At 44.3% G+C, this 18,407-nt stretch overlaps 2 protein-coding genes across 3 annotated transcripts in view; one reads left to right on the plus strand and one right to left on the minus strand.

Moving 5' to 3' along the window:
• LYPD1 (LY6/PLAUR domain containing 1) overlaps positions 1-10,586 on the plus strand; it is a 33,965-nt gene extending 23,379 nt beyond the window's left edge. Inside the window, exons 3-4 of one of the 2 annotated variants that reach the window (XR_013999243.1) lie at positions 8,862-9,175; positions 10,344-10,586. Coding sequence is in view for 1 of the 2 variants with exons in the window: in XM_081143546.1 (XP_080999672.1) it covers positions 8,862-9,097 (236 nt within the window). In the remaining variant the exon portion in view is untranslated. Of the gene's footprint in view, positions 1-8,861; positions 10,229-10,343 lie in introns of those variants that run through there. The other variant, XM_081143546.1, reaches the window with a different exon arrangement.
• GPR39 (G protein-coupled receptor 39) overlaps positions 9,517-18,407 on the minus strand; it is a gene marked incomplete at its 3' end in the record, with an annotated part of 170,629 nt that continues 161,738 nt past the window's right edge. The window contains exon 2 of the mRNA XM_081143544.1: positions 9,517-10,025. Coding sequence (XP_080999670.1) covers positions 9,517-10,025 — 509 coding nt within the window. The remainder of the gene's footprint in view (positions 10,026-18,407) is intronic.

Genomic DNA, 18,407 nt, shown 5'->3' on the forward strand with positions numbered 1-18,407 from the left:
TGGTGATGATGAGATGATGGTGATGAAATGATGATGTGATGATAACTGCAGTAGCAAACACTTACATAGAACCTACTTTGTGCCAGGTGCTTTACCAAGCACCTTACACACGGTTCACTTGACTTGAAAGGATCATTCCTAGTGCCTATAAAACAAGGACACACTATGGAACAGAAATGTGTTTACACCATTTATTTGGATGCATTTCAATCCAAATATATACTTAATTCTAGTGTGTAGGGTACAAAGGGCCCAATTTGCTCTTCCTTATTTCCATGTTTTATGTTTTCAGCATAATTCTTGGAAGAGTATTTCCTTCAAAGTCAAATAGCGCAGGTCCCAGGGAACAGGCACAATCGCTGCAGTGGAATGAGCTTCCCTGGAAGTAACCCTGTATTTTTTTTTTTTTTACCTTTTCCTTTATTCCTCAGCATGCCCATCATTCACATCCTAAATAAGGCAGATTAATACAGCGACTTCCTCAAAGCGAACAATTTGTGGTATGCTTTAAGTGAGCGTAGCCACCATCTAAATCCAAGAGCCCCAGGAAGCCATCCCCTCTCTAAAGACTTAAGGAGAATTAAAGTTTTAAACGCTGGGTGTCTTGATTAATGTGGCGATACAGGGTGGGGTGTTCCACAAGCGCACTTCCAGTCCGCAGATTAGAGCCGTGAGAAGTGACTTGGCACTGGCAGGACGCGTCTCTGTGCCCCTGCGGGGCGGAGTGGCTGTGCAAGCGGGATTAGCCCAGCTCTGCAGACGGATGGCCTTTCCTAACCTGCGGAACCTGCTGGCTCTGGGTGTGAATCCCCATCACTGAGTTCCAGCCTCTCACAGCCCTGCCTGGATCAACCAGACTAGAGGCCGGTTTTAGCTCTATGTAACAACCTCTGTTACCCAGGTCCCGCCAGCCTTGGAATAAAATTTCAGTTGCAGCTAGTCAGAGAAGTACCCACTATCATGGGACTTCAGGATCCCCTTCAAATGGTCTGTCCTTCTGTCTTTTCCCCTTTCTCCAGTCATTCACTCATTCATTCAATAAATATTTAATGAGTCCTTATTATGTGCCAGGCACTTTTCTAATTGCTAAAGCTGCCTTCTATTAATAAAGATACAAGAGTAAAATCAGAAGTGTATTAGAAATGATTAAAAGTCAAGCAGGGAAGGAACATCCCTCAACTATTTGGGGAAGTCTCTCACTCTGGCTCTTGGACACTGCCTTCTCCGGCAGCGAGTGGCTGCTGAGAGTCCCAGAATAGCTATAAAGCAGCAGGAAAAGCAAATCCATGGCCTGGTACAGCCCAGACACCACCTCCTGCCTACAGCACTGCTGAAGTCTCACAGAGCCGTGACACCCTTGTCCAAACCCATCTGAGTTCCCAGGAAAGCTCCAATGCCGTGAAGCTGGGCTGCATTCTGGGTGGAGTGATGTCCCCGTGTGCCACCCTGGTGTCATGTGCTGCTATGTACTGCAAGGCTCAGAGTTCAGTTTATGCTTTTTCTTAGTTTATCATCACTGTTGGAATTCGTGAATGCATTCCCACTGTAAAACATTGAGATATCACAAATAAATCTAAAGTGCTTTCTGACTGTGGCCCAGCCCTAAAGTGACTACCGCTGCTCAAGTGTGAGCCTTCTGGACCGACCTCTCTGATTTTATTAGAGAAGTACACACACACACACGCACACACACGCACACATGTGCATGCACGCACACACACCTACAGACATACTGCAACAGCACATACTGTATTGCTTTGTGTTTTTTTCTTACATAAATGGTATATTTATAGATCATTTTGAAATTCATTGTTCCACTTATTAAGAACCACGTCAATATAGGAATAATTTAATAATCAGTAAATTGAGCCTGATCAATATAGAGCTCTATAGTTTCAACTGCCACTTAACACCCCGTAGTATAAATGTACCCTTTTCCTATTAAGGATGTGCACCTATGAAAGTATGTGTGTTTGTTTTGAAGGGTAAATGGCAAGAAGTGGAACTGTTGGATTTGTATATTTTCAATTATTAGCTATCCTTCCAGATTGCTCTGACACTCCATCAGCAGTTCCTGAGGGGATCCTTTCTGGTTTACCTGCAGCTCCTGCTCTCCTGGGCCCAGATCTGAGCTCGTGGAAGCTGGGTTAAAGGAAAAATGGAAAGACTGACAGAGACAAGCGCCCCTGCCCTGTGGCCCGGAGATTTGGGCTTTGGGGCAACTCTCTAGCTCTCTTCTTAGGAATGCATTCGTTCCCAGGGGCCCCCTGGTGGACACAGCGGGGAAGGGACAGCTGCACAGGGAAAGAGAAGGCACCTGATAAAAATGGTTCTTCGGGGGCATTGTTTACTTGAGGGTTTTTAAAAAAGTTCTTCATCTGCATTGTTCTGATTTCAGATGGTAAAAAGGGTCTAGTTTTCTTTCGTACCCTGTCCTCTGGCCACCCAGTATGCCTACCCAGAGACAACCAATGTTGTCTCTTGTGTACTCTTACAGGAATATTTTACACGTAGGTATACAAAATGTATGTATGTGTATGTAATTTTTGCCATTTTTCCCCCAGTGGGTGTGTATCATAGAGCAGAGATTCTAAAGCCAGGATTCCTGATTTCAAATCCTCTACCATATAATCACCTGCATGGCCCCTAACCAAATCACTTAACCTCTCTGCCTGTCTCACCATGGAGCCATTATTGCTAGTTATTACAATGATTAAATGAGTTAATGTTTATAGAGTTCTTAAAATTGTATATATAGTAAGGAGCATGAACTCCGTGGTTAGATAAATAGTTTTAAAAGGAAGGTAGGAGGGCCCGGCCAGCCGTGGCTCAGCGGTTGAGCGTTGACCTACGACCCAGGCGATCAGGGTTCGATTCCCGGTCAGGGCACATGCCCGGGTTGCGGCTAGATCCCCAGTCGGGGGCGTGCAGGAGGCAGCCGATCAATGACTCTCTCATCATTGATGTTTCTCTCTCTCTCGCCTTTCTTCTCTCTGAAATCAATAAAGATGTATTTTTAAAAAATAATCAAAAAAATAATAAAAGGAAGGTAGGAGGGAAAGAGGAAAGAATTGTCCACCATATTTTGCTTTCTTTTTTTAATTTGATACATGTATATATTGTGAAATGCTAACCACAGTAAGTCTAGTTAACATCCATCACCATACATAGTTTTAATTTTTTTCGTGTGATGAGGACTTCTAAGATTTTCTCTCTTAGCTACTTTCAAATATGCAATATAATACTAACTAGTCACCGTGTGCCTCTGGCAACCACCAGTGTGTTCTCTGTATCTGTGAGCTTGGGTTGTTGCTGTTGACTTATTCCACATATAAGTGAGATAATATGGCATTTGTCTTTCTCTGTCTGAGTTATTTCTTTTAGCATAATGTCTGCAAGGTCCATGTTGTTGCAAATGGCAAGATTTCATCCCATTTTATGTCTGTATAGTGTTCCAATGTATATGTGTACCACTTCTTTATTCATTAATTGCAAGCAATGCTGCAGTGAACACAAGGGGTATATGTATATATACATACATACATACATACATACATATATATTTACTTATTTATTTTTTTCCAAATTAGTGTTTTTGTTTTCTTTGGATAAATACCCACAAGTGAAATTTGCTGGATCATGTGGTAGTTCTATTTGTAATTTCTTGGAACCTCAATATTGTTTTCTATCATGGCTGCACCAATTTACATTCCCACCAACAGTGCACAGGGGTTCTGTTTTCTCCACTTCCTCGCCAACACTTATTTCTAACAGGTGTGAGGTGATATCTCATTTAGTTTTAATTTGCAATTCCCTGATGATGAGTGATGTTGAGCATCTTTTCATGTACCTTTTGGCTATTGTATATCTTTTTTTGAAATGTCTGTTCAAATACTCTGCATTTTTATTTGATGTTTTTGTTTTGGGTTATCTTTGTTATTTGGTTGGTTCTGGTTCTTTTTTGCTATTGAGTTGTATGAGTTCCTTCTATATTTTGGGTATTAGCCCTTTATCAGGTATATTAATTTGAAAATATTTTCTCAAATTCAGTAGGTTGCCTTTTTAGTTTGTTAATAGTTTCCTTTGCTGTGAAAAATATTTTAATTTGATGTAGTCCCAAGTGTTTATTTTTCATTTTTGTTGCCTTTGCTTTGGTTGTCAAATAAAGTTATTGCCAAGACCAAGGTCAAGGAGCTTACTGCCTGTGTATACTTTAAGGAATTTTGTGGCTTCAGGTCTTACATTCAAGTCTTTAATCCATTTTGAGTAAACTTTTGGGTATGATTCAAGATCGTGGTCCAGTTTCATTTTTCTTTCACATCGCCATCCAGTTTTCCCAGCACCGTTTATTGAAGAGACTTTCCTTTTCCCATTGCAAGTTACTGGCTACTTTATCATAAATCAATTTAACATATGCTTAGGTTTTTTTCTGGGCTCTTCATTCAGTTCTATTCATCTGTCAGTTTTTATGCCAATACCATACTGTTTTGATTGCTATAGTTTTGTAATATAGTTTGAAATCAGGGAGTGATTTCCAGCTTTATTCTTCTTTAGCAAGGTTCCTTTAGCTCTTTAGGGTCTTTTGTGGTCCCATACAAATTTTAGAATTGTTTGCTCTGTTTCTGTGAAAAATATTATTGCAATTTTGATAGTGATTGTGTTGAATCTATAGATTGCTTTGGGTGGTATGGACATTTTAAGACTATTAATTCTTCCATATCTTTCCATTTATTTGCATCTTCTTAAATTTATTTTATCAGTGTCTTATAGTTGTCAATATACAGGTATTTCACCTCCTTGGATAAATTTATTTCTAGGTATTTTAATCCTTTTCATGCAGTTGTAAATGGAACTGTTTTCTTGATTTCTCTTTCTGATAGTTCATTTTTAGTGTATAGAAATGTAACAGATTTTTGTATATTGATTTTGTGCCCTGCAACTTGACTGAATTAACTTAGTTTTTCATTTGTGTAGTCTTTAGGATTTTAATAGATATATAATATGTCATCTACAAATAGTGACATTTTTACTTCTTCCTTTCCAATTTGGATGCCTTTTATTTATTTTCTTGGCTAATTACTTTAACTAGTACCTCCAACACTATGTTGAATAAAAGTGGCGAGCGAGTGTGGACATTCTTGCTTTGTTTCTGATCTTAGAAGAAAAGCTTTCAGCTTTTCAATGTTGAGTATGATGTTAGCTGTGGGCTTGTCATATATTTACTATGTTGAGGTAAGTTCTCTCTGTACTCATGTTGGTGAGTTTTTATCATAATGAATGTTAAATTTTGTCATATGATTTTTCAGCATCTATTGGCATGATATGATTTTATCCTTGATTTTGTTAAGGATGGATTTGTGGGGGTTGAACCATCCTTGCATCCCTGTAATAAATCTCATTTGATCATGATGTATTAATCCTTTTAATGTATTGTTGAATTTCCTTTGCTAATATTTTGTTGAGGGTTTTTATAGCTGTGTTCATCAAGAATATGGGACTGTAATTTTCTTTTCTTGTGGTTTTCTTGTCTGGTTTTTGGTATCTGGGTAATGTTGGCCATGTAAAATGAGTTTAAAAATGTTCCCTCCTGTTCTATTTTTTGGAAGAGTTTGGGAAGGATTGGTATTAATTCTTTTTTGAATGTTAGGTAGACTTCACCTGTGAAGCTGTCTGGTCCTGGACTTTCGTTTGTTGGGAAGTTTTTGGTTACTGATTCAATCCCCTTACTAGTAATTAGTCTGTTCAGATTTTCTATTTCTTCATGATTCAATCTTGGAAGGTTATGTTTCTAGGAATTTTTTCATTTCTTCTAGCTTGTACAATTGTTGGAGTATAATTGTTCATAGTAGTCTTTTATGATCCTTTATATTTCTGTAATATCTCTTGTCTCTTTTTTCATTTCTGGTTGTATTTGAGTCTTTCTCGGTAAGTCTACCTAAAGGTTTGTCAATTTTGTTTGTATTTTTTATGCAAAATATCTTGGTTTCATTGATCATTTCTATTGTCTTTTAGTTTGTTTCATTACTGTCTGATTTTGGACTTTTTTTTTTTCTCTTTGCAGTTCTCTGAAGTATGTTTGAGGGTTTTCTTGTTTCTTGAGATAGGCATTTATCACCATGAACCTCCCTTTTAGAACTGCTTTTCCCACATTCCTTAAGTTTCATTTGTCTCAAGGTATTTTTTTCTTGTTTTTCTTATGTGTTCTTTTTTGACCTGTTTGGTTGTTCAATAGCATGTTGTTTAATTTCCACCTATTGGTGAATTTTCATTTTTTCTTGTAACCAATTTCTAGTTTTATATCATTTAGTCAGAAAACATGCTTAATATGATTTCAATCTTACATTTATTAAGATTCATTTTGTGTCCTCACACATGTTCTATCCTGGAGAATGTTGAATGTGCACTTAAGAAAAATGTGTATTCTGTTGCTTTTGGGTGGAATGTTTTTATATATCTGTTAAGTCCATCTTGTCTAACATGGTTTTTAAGGTCAGTGTTTCCTTATTGATTTTCTGTCTGGATGATCTATCCATTGATGTAATGGTGTATTAAAGTCCCCTACAACTATTGTATTGCTGTCTATTTCTCCCGTTTGCTCTATTAATATCTGCTTTATATATTTACCTGCTTCTACATTGGGTGTATATTTTCAAATGTTATATATTCTCTTGCTGGACTGACCCCTTACCATTATGTAATACATAATTTTTGTCTCTTATTACAACCTTTGTTTTAAAGTCGATTTTGTCTGACAAAAGTATAGCTACTCCCGCTTTCTTTTGGCTCTATTTGCATGGAATATCTTTTCCCACCCCTTCATAATCTGTGTGTGTTATCTGAAGTGAGCCTCCTGTAGGCAGCATATGGATGGGTCTTGTTTTTTAAATCCATTTAACCACCTGTCTTTTTGATTGGAGAATTTAGTCCATTTACATTTAAAGTAATTATAGATATGTATGCATTTATGGCCGTTTTGTTAGGCTTAAAAATTAATCCTCAGCCATGTCATTAAGTAAAAATGGAAATTATAGAATAGCATATACGATGTAATTCTGTTAAATGTTTGTGCATGCACGCACACACTTTATTTAGAAACAGGCATCCAAAACTGATGAGTGCATACCTCTGAGGAGAACCTGGGACTGGAAGGAGTCTAAACATATTTTACAGTGAAAAATATATTCAGTAAATATTTTTGAATTTTTAAAATAAAGGCAAAAGTTTACTGAAGTTGAACTGCCAAATGATAGAGAGTGCTTTAATATTTAAGAATAAAGAGATAGTGAGCAAAACTTTATTTCCAGCAATGGGCAATGAATGGGAAATGTAGAGGCTATGTAGCATGTTCCTTAGAAATTAAACAGCGCCTCTTCTCTCCCCACCGCGTACCTCCTTTGTCCATGGGCATTACCTTACCAGAGCAGCTACTTCCAGGCCTTTTTAGTGGTGGTAGAAAATCAATCCATACAAACGTATGTAGGGGAAAAAATGACAAAACTACATGTTTTAGTGTAAATCTAAGGCATTTCTTTATCCCCTTCTTGAAAGTTTAAGGCAGCTTAAGTCTTTACTGCTTCTCCAGCACCAAAAGCAGCCATTCTTCAGGGGGAAAGGGGAGCCCCAAAGCAATACCTGCAAACATACACCTACAGGGAGGCAGAGGGAAAGGCACCCTGGCTACTGCTGGAATGTACCCCTCAGCTGTGCAGGGCAGCAAAGAGGCTACACCATTCACTTCCAGGTATAACTTTAGCATTACATATATTTATTATTTTTGGTCAAATTATCTCTCAATAAAAAAAAGTGATACAAAAGAGCCACACATACACCAAAAGCTATCTTCAGAGTAAAGCCCACCCCAAAAGAAAACAAACCAAACCATTTTGTCATTTATTGACTCTCTGCTTTGCTATACAGTAATATGGACTTAATGACATGGAGCCAGAATACTACATTCAAATCCCAGCTGCTCTACTTTTTAGTAGTGTGACTTTGGGCCAGTTAGCTAAACCTCTCTTGCCTTAGGCATCCCATCTGTAAAATGGGGATGGCCATGGGGGCCTCCCTTGCAGGTAGTAAATGGTCTGGGACACCATAGCTCTCTGAAGAGTGCCTGGCATACAGGAAATCAAATAAGCTTAGCTGAATTGAGTAAACTTCCAGCTTTACAAAGTCGTATGATTACCAAAGACACCCCAATTTGATGGCTGTGCTGCAATTTGGACATGACACTTGGGCCCTCCAGTCCTTTCAGGAAGCTCCTTTATGTGCCCACACAGGTGTTAAGCACTACCTGGGCAAATGACCATATGATCTAAGAGCAATGCTTGCCTGAGAATAAGGCCGTTTTTGGACACACCGTCAGCCAGACCACCCCTCACTTAACCCTGTGGATCCTCTCAACCTGGGAAAAATCAGGGCCCCTTCAGTAGGGTTTTTATTTAGAAAATTCCATGATTTAATAAAATACATAGTTGAGAGCCATCTCTGTGTCCCTCATAAAGTAATAATAGAAATTAGACCTAGACACACAGCTTGTGGTGGCATGAAATAGTTTGAACAAACAAAAGTAAAAAGCTGTATGTAGTACACAGTGAATTCTAACTTAAAAAAAAAGTGGACTTTGGTTTGACAGCTCTTTATTTGCTAGCATTGCATCTCAAATAGTTTGACAGTTCTGTCAAAAATGGTGAAATGATGACTGCCTTCTTTACAGTGACCCTCATGTATTTTGGGAGGCTCAGTGAAACAAAGCACCTTCCTGCCCCACCAAGCCTTTGGGCTGTGCGAGGAGGGATGACACGCTGGGATCAGAGCGCAGGGGGCGCAGGCTAACCGACTCCCTTGGGTCTGTGTTGCAGGGATCATGTACCGCAAGTCCTGCGCGTCTTCGGCAGCCTGCCTCATCGCCTCGGCGGGGTACCAGTCCTTCTGCTCCCCAGGGAAACTGAACTCAGTGTGCATCAGTTGCTGTAACACCCCTCTGTGCAACGGGCCCCGGCCCAAGAAAAGGAGCAGCTCGGCCTTGGCCCTCCGGCCAGGGCTCCCCACCACCATCCTGCTCCTCAAGTCAGCCCTGACCCTGGCGCGCTGCTGAGTGAGCCGCCCGCCCGCCTGCGTTGCCCTGACCCTCGCCCCCCGCTCCGTGAGATCTCTGGGTGTCCTTTGATTCTGGGTAGGGAGCCTGCGTTCTCTGTCTTTTAGTTCCTTTGCAAACCAAGAAAGAGCTCAGTGTAAAACATTTCCGTAAGCTCTGAATAAATTCAGTCCGACTGAATTTTCAGTGTGTACTTAAGAGGAGGGAGGGGATGGATTGGAAGTTCCCACCTGTAACCAGAGTCGCGGCAGTGCAGCCAGCCCTCAAGGACACTGACGTGGGCGCCGGCCTTCCCCGGGGCCCTAGCTTCCACGCCCGTCCCCGACCCGGTGCAGGTGGTTTTGTCACTGCTGTGTGTGGGGAATGTTGCCGTCATCGGGGGAGGGCTGGTTCGCACTCAAGGTTCTCTTACTTGACATTCACACTTCATGCTCCTGGAAACCGTTCTCCGCTGCAGAACCGGCTGGTTTTGTCTCCCCCTCGGGCTCTGGCGACTCGAGGCTCAGGTGCTGGGCCGTAGGCTCCGGCGTGGCTTCTGTGTGGCTCTGGAAAGTGCTTAGGAAAACCTTGGTCCTGGCAGAGGCGCCGCGCCGGGGAGCAGAGAGCAGCGGGCGCGCGGAGCGGGCGCTGGCACTGGCGCTGCCCGGGGCCCGCAGGCCCCGCAGGCGCCTCTCCTGGTTGGCGTGCTGCAGGCGCAGGCGGCAGAGCAGCACCTGCCAGAAGGCCGCGCGGAACTGCCGCGAGGACACGTTGTACAGCAGCGGGTTGATGACCGAGCTCAGGTAGAAGCAGGTGTCCGAGAAGGGCAGGAGGGTCATGTACGTCTGGAAGTAGGTCTTCGTCCAGTCGTGCTTGGGCCTGGAGGCAGCCATGATCCGCCGCACCTGGTTAGGCATCCAGCAGACGGCCAAGGTCGCGACGATCAGCCCTGAGCGGGGGGAGACAAAAATCCAGCATGAGAACATCAGAAAAACCCACGGAATACTTACCCCACCCCAGTCTGTGCTCGTTGGCCAGGAAATACCAATTTTTCAGTGTTGCATTTGACAGCTTTGCAAAAAAGAATTTAACACCGTTTCAGGGCTGGTGTAGTTGACTGTATTAAAGGCCATTAAATACTTTAGACACTTTATTTATACCTGTTAATGCCTGTTCATTTTAAAAACTGTTTTCATTGTTGTGTATGTATCCAGAAAGAATTTTATGTAGTCCCGTTAATCTCGTTATGTCTTTTTTTTTTTAATAGATATATCCATGTATACAGTATAGCCATATCAGATGAAACAACATTTGCATTTTAAAGAACATCCCCATAAAGAAGACCCAGTGATATCTTCAAGACAAATGGAAGTGGTAACAAAGAAGCCTATTTAGTGACACTGATCTTGCATTCAGTTTCTGGAGACTAGCCTGTCACTGAGAATGGTGTTTGTTTGTTTACATTCATTTACTAGGTTTGCAAACCTGTAATTATAATGCTCATATCTGCAACAGTGCTTCTATTTCTTATGTTTTTAAATAAGACAATTATCCAAGCAGAATGGAAACTTCAAGTTCAGCCAGTAGATGCTCATTGCCCGTGTGGCACTGAGCTGCAGTGTCAACAGCCCAGGAATGATCAGGCTCTAAAGACATCACCCAGTGGCCTCACTGCAGAGCAAAAGCTGACTGCATGGGCGTATGTTTGCATGCGCACACATCTGCATTCCAGCTTAAACAATCACCACTATTTCTGTGACTTCTGACAGAAAAATATTCTATTAGGCCACAGACAACTGATATCACAAGTTTCATGAGCATGTATTGTACAGTGACCCCCCCCCCCCCAAAAAAAAAAAACCCAAGAGATGTCAGATCAGAAGTCAGCAGCGCATTTGCTCTCTTCTCTCAGGGAAGGGGGTGGGGTAGGGGAGTAGCCAAGGGACCAGAATGGAAGTGCGCAGAGCTGATAGCTTAAAGCTACGTTTTGGATTTCCAGAAATGCTTCATCCATATAAGGAAAAATAATCACATTTTCAACCCTCTAATTTTCTAGGAAACCACAGGGAAGCAGGTATTGGCAATGGTCCCTTCCTGCCTCTGATCGACGGTAAATATTAATAAATGCTTCAGGATAAACAGCCATGTTTATGGATCCAGGGTGTGTCCTCCTGCACGCACACACCTGGGCATCCCTTGGCCTATGGCAGAGTGACCCTAGGTGTGTTCTCTGGCACTGAAGTAACCCAGCTCCCCCAATAACAAACTGCCATAAATCCCAGCGTCGGCAAAGAGGGCTCTAGGAACTCTGCTCCCCTGTTAATTTCCAAGGTTTCTCCTGTCAAATCTCAGCCCCAGCTTGAAATACAACCCAATTTGTTTATTCCTTTCCTTTGAATTTGCTACCCTGAGAACACTCAGTAAATCTAAAAATAAAGCAGGCAAAGTTACATGTTGATATGATGAAAAGGCAGAAAAGAGCACCTTAAGTCAAGAGTCTATTCTGAACCACCTAGTTACACAGCTGCTGGCTGGGATCACAAATCAACATCTTTCTGATTTAAAAAATAAATACTTTCAGAGGAAACTGGGGACTTTTTTTCACTGTTTTCAGAAGCATGGTGCTTCCAGCCACTGTGCTATTCCAAGTGTGTTCTTAAGTCACGTCTTGTTTTTATCTCAGGCAGCTCTGACTGAAAGGACCGCCTCTGAAGGTGCTGGGACACTCGCCACACCTGGGGGGCTATGTCCTCACAAAGTTTTAACTCTTTCTCTTCCCTGCCAGTGCATTTCAGAGGACAAGTCCGACCACCTTCACCCGAGGGCTGATTTCCTAGAATATGGGAACAGCACGGGGTTTGGATAAGCGCTCTGCTGCACTGTAGGAGGTTGGACCCAGGTGGTAGGAATCTGGAAAGGCGCTGAGAACCACCTGCACTCGCCAGGCTTGAACACAGGCACAGCTTTTAGAGCCAGCGGGAGACAGTGAGTGAGAAAAGGCGGCGGGGCTGGGGCAGGTAGAGAGAAGTTATGAAAGTGCTCTCCTGGCCTGTGTTTGCTCCTGTTGTGTTCATCTCTTATTTGCATGACCCTTGTTCTTCTGTGACCTTCACCTGGCATCAGATGTCCTTGACTGACCATCCCATCAGAAGACGCAGAGTTCAGTGAAAAACCAGACCCCACATCCTGGTATGAGACAAGGGGCAGGGGCCGATAGAGCTGTAGCCTGGTTTGTAGTTTTAGCCAGGATGGAATTCTTGCTCAGAAATCAGAATGAGCTTAAGGAGGTAAGTGAGAAATACCTTAGTCCAAACAAGTGGCAGAACATAGGGAACCAGGCCAGGGAAATCTCGGCTTTCTGGTTGTGGAAGGAGGTAGATATGACTCCAAATGCAAACATGGAGACCAAGAGAGAGAAGGAGCTGAGTTGGAAATGGACCAGGTTTAAAGATTAGGCATCGGACAGGTCTTGAGATATAACCAAGAATAATGCCAAATATTTAGTGAGTTTCCCCTAAGTCAGGTGCTGAGCACTCTCTGCTGATTTCCTATGCACCCCTCACTTCTGGTAACCTGGTAAGATTAGTTATCTTTACAGATGAAGGTGAGTCTCAGATTAGCTGCCCATGTGCTATATCTAGGACACATGCTTGCCGAACTTCAAAATCCAAGAGAGACACTTGTTTCTCAAATACCCAGTTTGAAAAATACATAAACACAAGCCATGATTCTACCATGGAAAGTACATGTAAAGCGGTACTGCCAACTAGAAACAACGTAAGCCTCATGTAATTTAAAAATTTCAAGTAGCCACATTCAAAAAGTAAAAAGAGGCAGGGGAAATCAAGTTAGTATCAGCTTCTGTCATCTAGTATACCACCAATATATTCATTTCACATGCACTTTCAACATACAATCAACCCAGTGTTATTTATGAGATGTTTTATGTGTGTTTTTAATACTAAGTCTTTGAAACCCAGTGTGGCTTCTACCCTTACATTTCAATTAGGAGCAGCCACAGGTGGCTAGTGGCTATAGCACAGGCTAAAGGAATCCTTCGTATCCCCTTCTCAAAATAGCAAGGCCCCCTATAGCCTCCTGGTCCCATTTCCCCCACTGCCCCCTTCCCAGCCACATACCCAGAGAGGCCTGCGAAACCAAGGAAGCCCCTATCCAGCCTGTATTTATCATCCTCAGATTCTGACAATACAGCTGAGGTCCAGTCCTGACCTTATTTCCGAGTACACATTCGCAGCCATGGCGTAGACACGTTTTATCCAGTCCTTTCACATAAAGCCTTCCACAGGAGGGGCCTACACATGGTCTAGAGCCTAGATGATGATGAACGCACACGTTTCTAGTTTTCATTCCTTATTCTAAACTTTGCCTAGTCATTTCGTAATAACAGAGATTGTGCCAAGTACCTGGCAAGGATGTTGGAATATACTTCCTCTGCCTCACCTAGAGGCGGGGAAATGGCTGGTATCTTTCCTCCTGGGCTTTGAAGGGTAATTTTGTTCTAGGAAAATGGAGCGTGAAGCATATAGGTACAGCCAGGATCATACGAGACGTGTGTGCCCCTGGGCAATGTAACGGAGGTTAGCCTCTGCTGGGGGGAAGGAGACCAAACCAGCATCCTTGTAAAATTTGTCATTTTATAAGGGCAGGTAATTGCTCACTTTTACATTTGAAAAGAGAGTTCATTATTTTACATGACACATTGTTGAGAATAAACATCACATCCAAAGGTGTTTTTATTCTTGCTGTTGGCAACTGTTCCGGCTCCAGTCCCAGCTACTCTGTGGCTGAGACAAAGCTTGAAAGTGTTACTCACGCCTTAATGGAGCATATTAAAGACTTGACTAAGTTCGCATGTGGCTGCAATCAATCTGGACTGTATATTACACTTGGAAAAATCTATAGCGCTTTGGTCTGTGTGATGTAATGTGCAGCCTGCAGTTAAATAACTTGAGTGAACCTGAATGAAGATCAGTGACCTGAACCCAGTCATGTAAAGTAGGTAATAACTGAGTTATTGATAGATCTGTATTGTACTTCAGACAGCCTTGCACTCTGGCTTAAGAAATACCTTCATGTTTTATATTTTTTCACATAAAGTACTTCCATTTTTCCTCTCTGATCACTACACCAAAATGACAAGAGCCATTAGATGGTGACACAGATTTGTTCTCGGCAGAGCAAGGTTGTTTAAAAAACAAGTAATGCAGACGTGCAACAGCATCCCGTCCCGGGGCCTGACATTTGGGCAGCGGTCGAGCCAGCCTGCTCCGATTCGTTCTCAGAAGTGCAGTAAGCTGCCCGCCGGAGCCCCGTGGGCATTCCCACGCCTGACCGGGCTCCAACCTTTCAAATGAAGGCAGCTCTGAGTGTGCACCAAACCCCTCAGCGCCATCAAGAACGGGAAACGGAGGAGACCCCGCACAACTCCCTTGTCCCACAGGTGTCGGAGCCGAGGCGAAGCGATTCACTTGGAACCTCAAGGTCGGGCAGGATGGTCCTGAACTTGCTGTCCTGCTCACAGCACTGGTTCTACCCTGAATTGACAAACAGGCCTTATCACATTGAAGTGCAGTTTTTTTTCAGTTTTAGGCTCAAGCGCTGACTGTTTACAGCATAGAAAGCAGTGAGAAGCAGGACCATTTCAGGCCTCAGTGAAACTCGCACATTTTCTCTATTCTGTCTGGACTCAGTCTTAGAACCAGGTCCCTTGAGAACAGGCACGTGACAGCTCAGGGGCGCAAGTGTCCTCCACCCCCACCCTTTATTGAGTCTAGTCAAAGGGAGCTGAAGAATGTTCAGAAAGCAAAATATGACCACAGGTCATGACTTGGTGACCGAACCTACAAGGACTATCCATCCATCTACCTGCCCATTCATCCGTCTGTCTGTCCATCCATCCATGTATCTTATATAAGCACTTGCTAGAAAAGAGTACTTAGCTGGAACTAAGCAGAAACCATCTGGACGTTTGATCTTTCCCCGAGCAAAGATATTTTGTGTGATTTAAAGATCTGCTTTTCTACCTGGTGTTGGAGTCCCATTTTACTGAATCATTCAAGCCTTGGGGGTGCCAAGAGGGTGCTGAGCATGCTTTAGGGTTCCTGTGATAAGTACAGTTTCTCCATCTTCTTCCTGTCCCAGTATTCTAACTTCTCTTTAATCCTGGCCATAGTGAGCAAGAGTTAGACACTAACCCCCAGGGCAAGTTCTCTGGACTTTGTAAATTCACTCAGCAAATATTTTTTGGTTGGCTGGAATCTATCACAGACCCTGTTCTAGGCACTGATGATAAAAAGCAGGGGAGGACGGGCCAGCTGCAGCCTGGTGACTGCTTGCAAAGGTTCACGGGAGCAGTCTGGACAGAGCTAATGGCAGCAATGACAAGGGCTCGCTGACCTTCACACAGGGTGGGACACTCAGAAAAATTAAAGGAGAGGAAGGGTAGCCTGGGAAACAGCAGCCAAAGACACGGCATGAGCAAGGGACGGAGGAGTGCTACGACGGCTTACCTTCTGAGTGCTGCGAGGCTCAGCTCGACCAGAGCAAAGGGGTGGGAGCAAAGGAGGTGGGAAAGGAGGGCGGTTAGAGAAGGCTCCATCAGGTTTTGTGGACAATAAATGAACCTGCATGCAGTAGGGTAAGCAGCATGTGCTTGTCAAGTGACATTTAAATAGCAATTGCCAGTAAAAGTCAGCATATGGTCAGTTGAATTAAGAGCCATGAAGAGACAAGTCCATCCAATAAAAGGTTTTCGCACTTTCTCGATTTATATTTTTGGTGTCTGCCAATCTGCTTCTGCCAGCCAGCTGAGACATGGATCTCACTCACTGACTTCGTCGAACATGAGGACCTCACATCAGCACCGACCTTGATTTAGTCGCTAACATCAAAGACAGTGGTTCTCAAAGCAGGGTTCCTGGAACCGTAGCATCAGCCTCATCTAGGAACCTGTTAGAAATGCATGTCAGGCCCCAACCCAGACGTACTGAAAAGGCATCCTGAGCTGCGGCCCTGCAGCCTGGGCTTCACAACTCGCTGGTCAACTCTGATACTCAAATCTGAGAACCCCTTGACTAAATGAGGTAGAGCCCAAAGCCGTGGGCGTTTTGGAGGCCCTGTTGCTGTCAGGTGCTTGTTTTGAAAGCATCACATCGAGTGTCTGCAGTCTGAGGGGACAGTAAGAACCGCTCCCTCTAGTTCCTCTCAATGACAACCACCCGGCCAGCCCTCCCTGGTCCTGCCTCCCACCTTTCTCTCCTCTGTCCCTGTGCTCCCTCCCTTCCCCCTTCTCCCTATTTCTTGCCTTTCCCCACTGTTTCTTCTTTTTGTTTTGAATCCTCACCTGAGGATATTCTTTCTATTGCTTTTCAGAGAGAGTGGAAGGGAGAGAGAAGGAGAGAAACATTGATGTGAGAGACACATCGATTGGTTGCCTCCTGCACGTGCCCTGACCAGCGCCCGGGCTCGAACCTGCAACCCTGCAACCAAGGTATGTGCCCTTGACCAGAATCGAACCCAGGACCCTTCAGCCCGAGGGCCGATGCTCTAACCACTGAACAAAACCGGCAGGGCTCTTCTTTCTTTACATGCTTCACCAGTTGGTAAACCAATGGCTTCTTTTTCCTCTGCTTTTATTCCCGTCTCCCATCTTTTCCCAAGATCACCATAAACCAAGCCATATTCAGCCCTTGCCTATGATGCCAGCACACACCTCTCCCTTTCTATTAATTTCTTGGGTGACTTTGAAAAGGTGCCTGCATTAGCCACAGGCAAGTTCCTTAACAGTGATCAGGTGGCTGCCTGGGACGTGGTCACCACTCATTGCTGAGTTTGCCCAAGGAAAGCATAGAGGCTCTGGAAGCCACACAGACAGGAGGTGAGGGGCATGGGTGTTGGATCTGCCCTGGAAGCCATCTCAGTGCCCTCTGGCCCTGCCAGGGCTGGCCTGGACACCTTGCGGTCACCTTCCCCGTGACCCATCAGCTTAGTGACCGCCATTGAAACTGATCTGCCTTATTGCCCTCTTTCCTACTGAGAAGTTTTCTATAGAAGAAGATAGAAGGACTGCTGGGATTTGGTTTTCAGAGACGGGCGCAGGCCACAGCTTTAAAATGATGTAAAGGCCACAGGTGGCTGCTTCTGTCCAAGAAGACAGATGGTTTGATGTCCTGTCCTTGCCTCAGCTATTTGATGGAGCCCAGGAAAGGGCTCTCCACTGTGGCCACAGCCACCACGTGGAGGCCAGAGACCCGGATTCCAAATGGCCTGCAATTTGCTCTGCATTCCATCCCTCTCTCTGCTCTGCAAGCTTCAGTATAAGAAAAACTGTAAACTGCTACAATGACATAATTTCTAAAACAAGTTCCCCTGTCTGGGAGCCGTAGGATAGCCACGTGCACTCAAAGTAAGCAGCAGGTAGGGTTGCCGTCGTAGTTTAGTGCCTGTGTTCCTCAACAGCTGCATGGTAAATGATTAATGGAACCGTTAAATAAATATTTTTCTGTGTGGATCTTCATTGTACACACCCGTGTGGGGCTTCCTATGTAAACAGTCTTCTAAACCTACTGCTCGTCACGTCCCCATGTGTGATGCAGCTTCAGAAGCCCGTAGCTGTTCCTCAGCAGGACAGGGGAAGCCAAATGCTTCTCCCTCGGAGCACACAGCACAGGAGTGGGTGGGTGGTGGTCACGAGGGCCACGGCACCCCCACGCCTGCAGGGAAGCTGCGGACCGTGTGATGGCTGGGCCACCCATCCAATGGATCAACTCAGACCCCCCAGCACTGGCCAGGACACTAATAAACACTGACTAATGCTAAGAGGCTGCAGTTTCTAATAGAATTTAGTTCCCTGCAAATGGGAGACAGGGAAAACCCCAGAATGGTAGCACTGAAAAGGCCTCAGAGAGAAATCTGGTGAGCCAGCAGAATCCCCAGAGAAGCGGGAGAGGTGCCCAAATTCAAACAGCCCAGGAGTCCAAGCACAGGGCCTCCCATCTGGGGGTGTTGGCACTGGTCATGAGCTCCCCTCAGAGCTCAGTATCACCTGGTGGCCCTCAGGCCAAGCACACGCAGCCGCGGCCACACGGGCATTTCCAGAGTGTGCGGCAGGAAACATGCTGCAGATCTTGCTCCTGCCTCTCTTCCCCAAGGTCCCTGCTTGTGCTCCCTCTGCGGGACTCGGGGCCCTCGGAGCACCAGCGCTGAGCGCCTGCGACTGGGGCAGGCCAGGCCCGGCCGGGGCAAGCAGCCAGGTCTCGTCTCTATTCCCCAGGCCTCTGGGCTGATGCCTCTGCCTAGACCATGTCTTCCC

Source organism: Miniopterus schreibersii, assembly GCF_964146895.1.
Source record: "Miniopterus schreibersii genome assembly, chromosome: 7".
Lineage (NCBI taxonomy): Eukaryota > Metazoa > Chordata > Mammalia > Chiroptera > Miniopteridae > Miniopterus > Miniopterus schreibersii.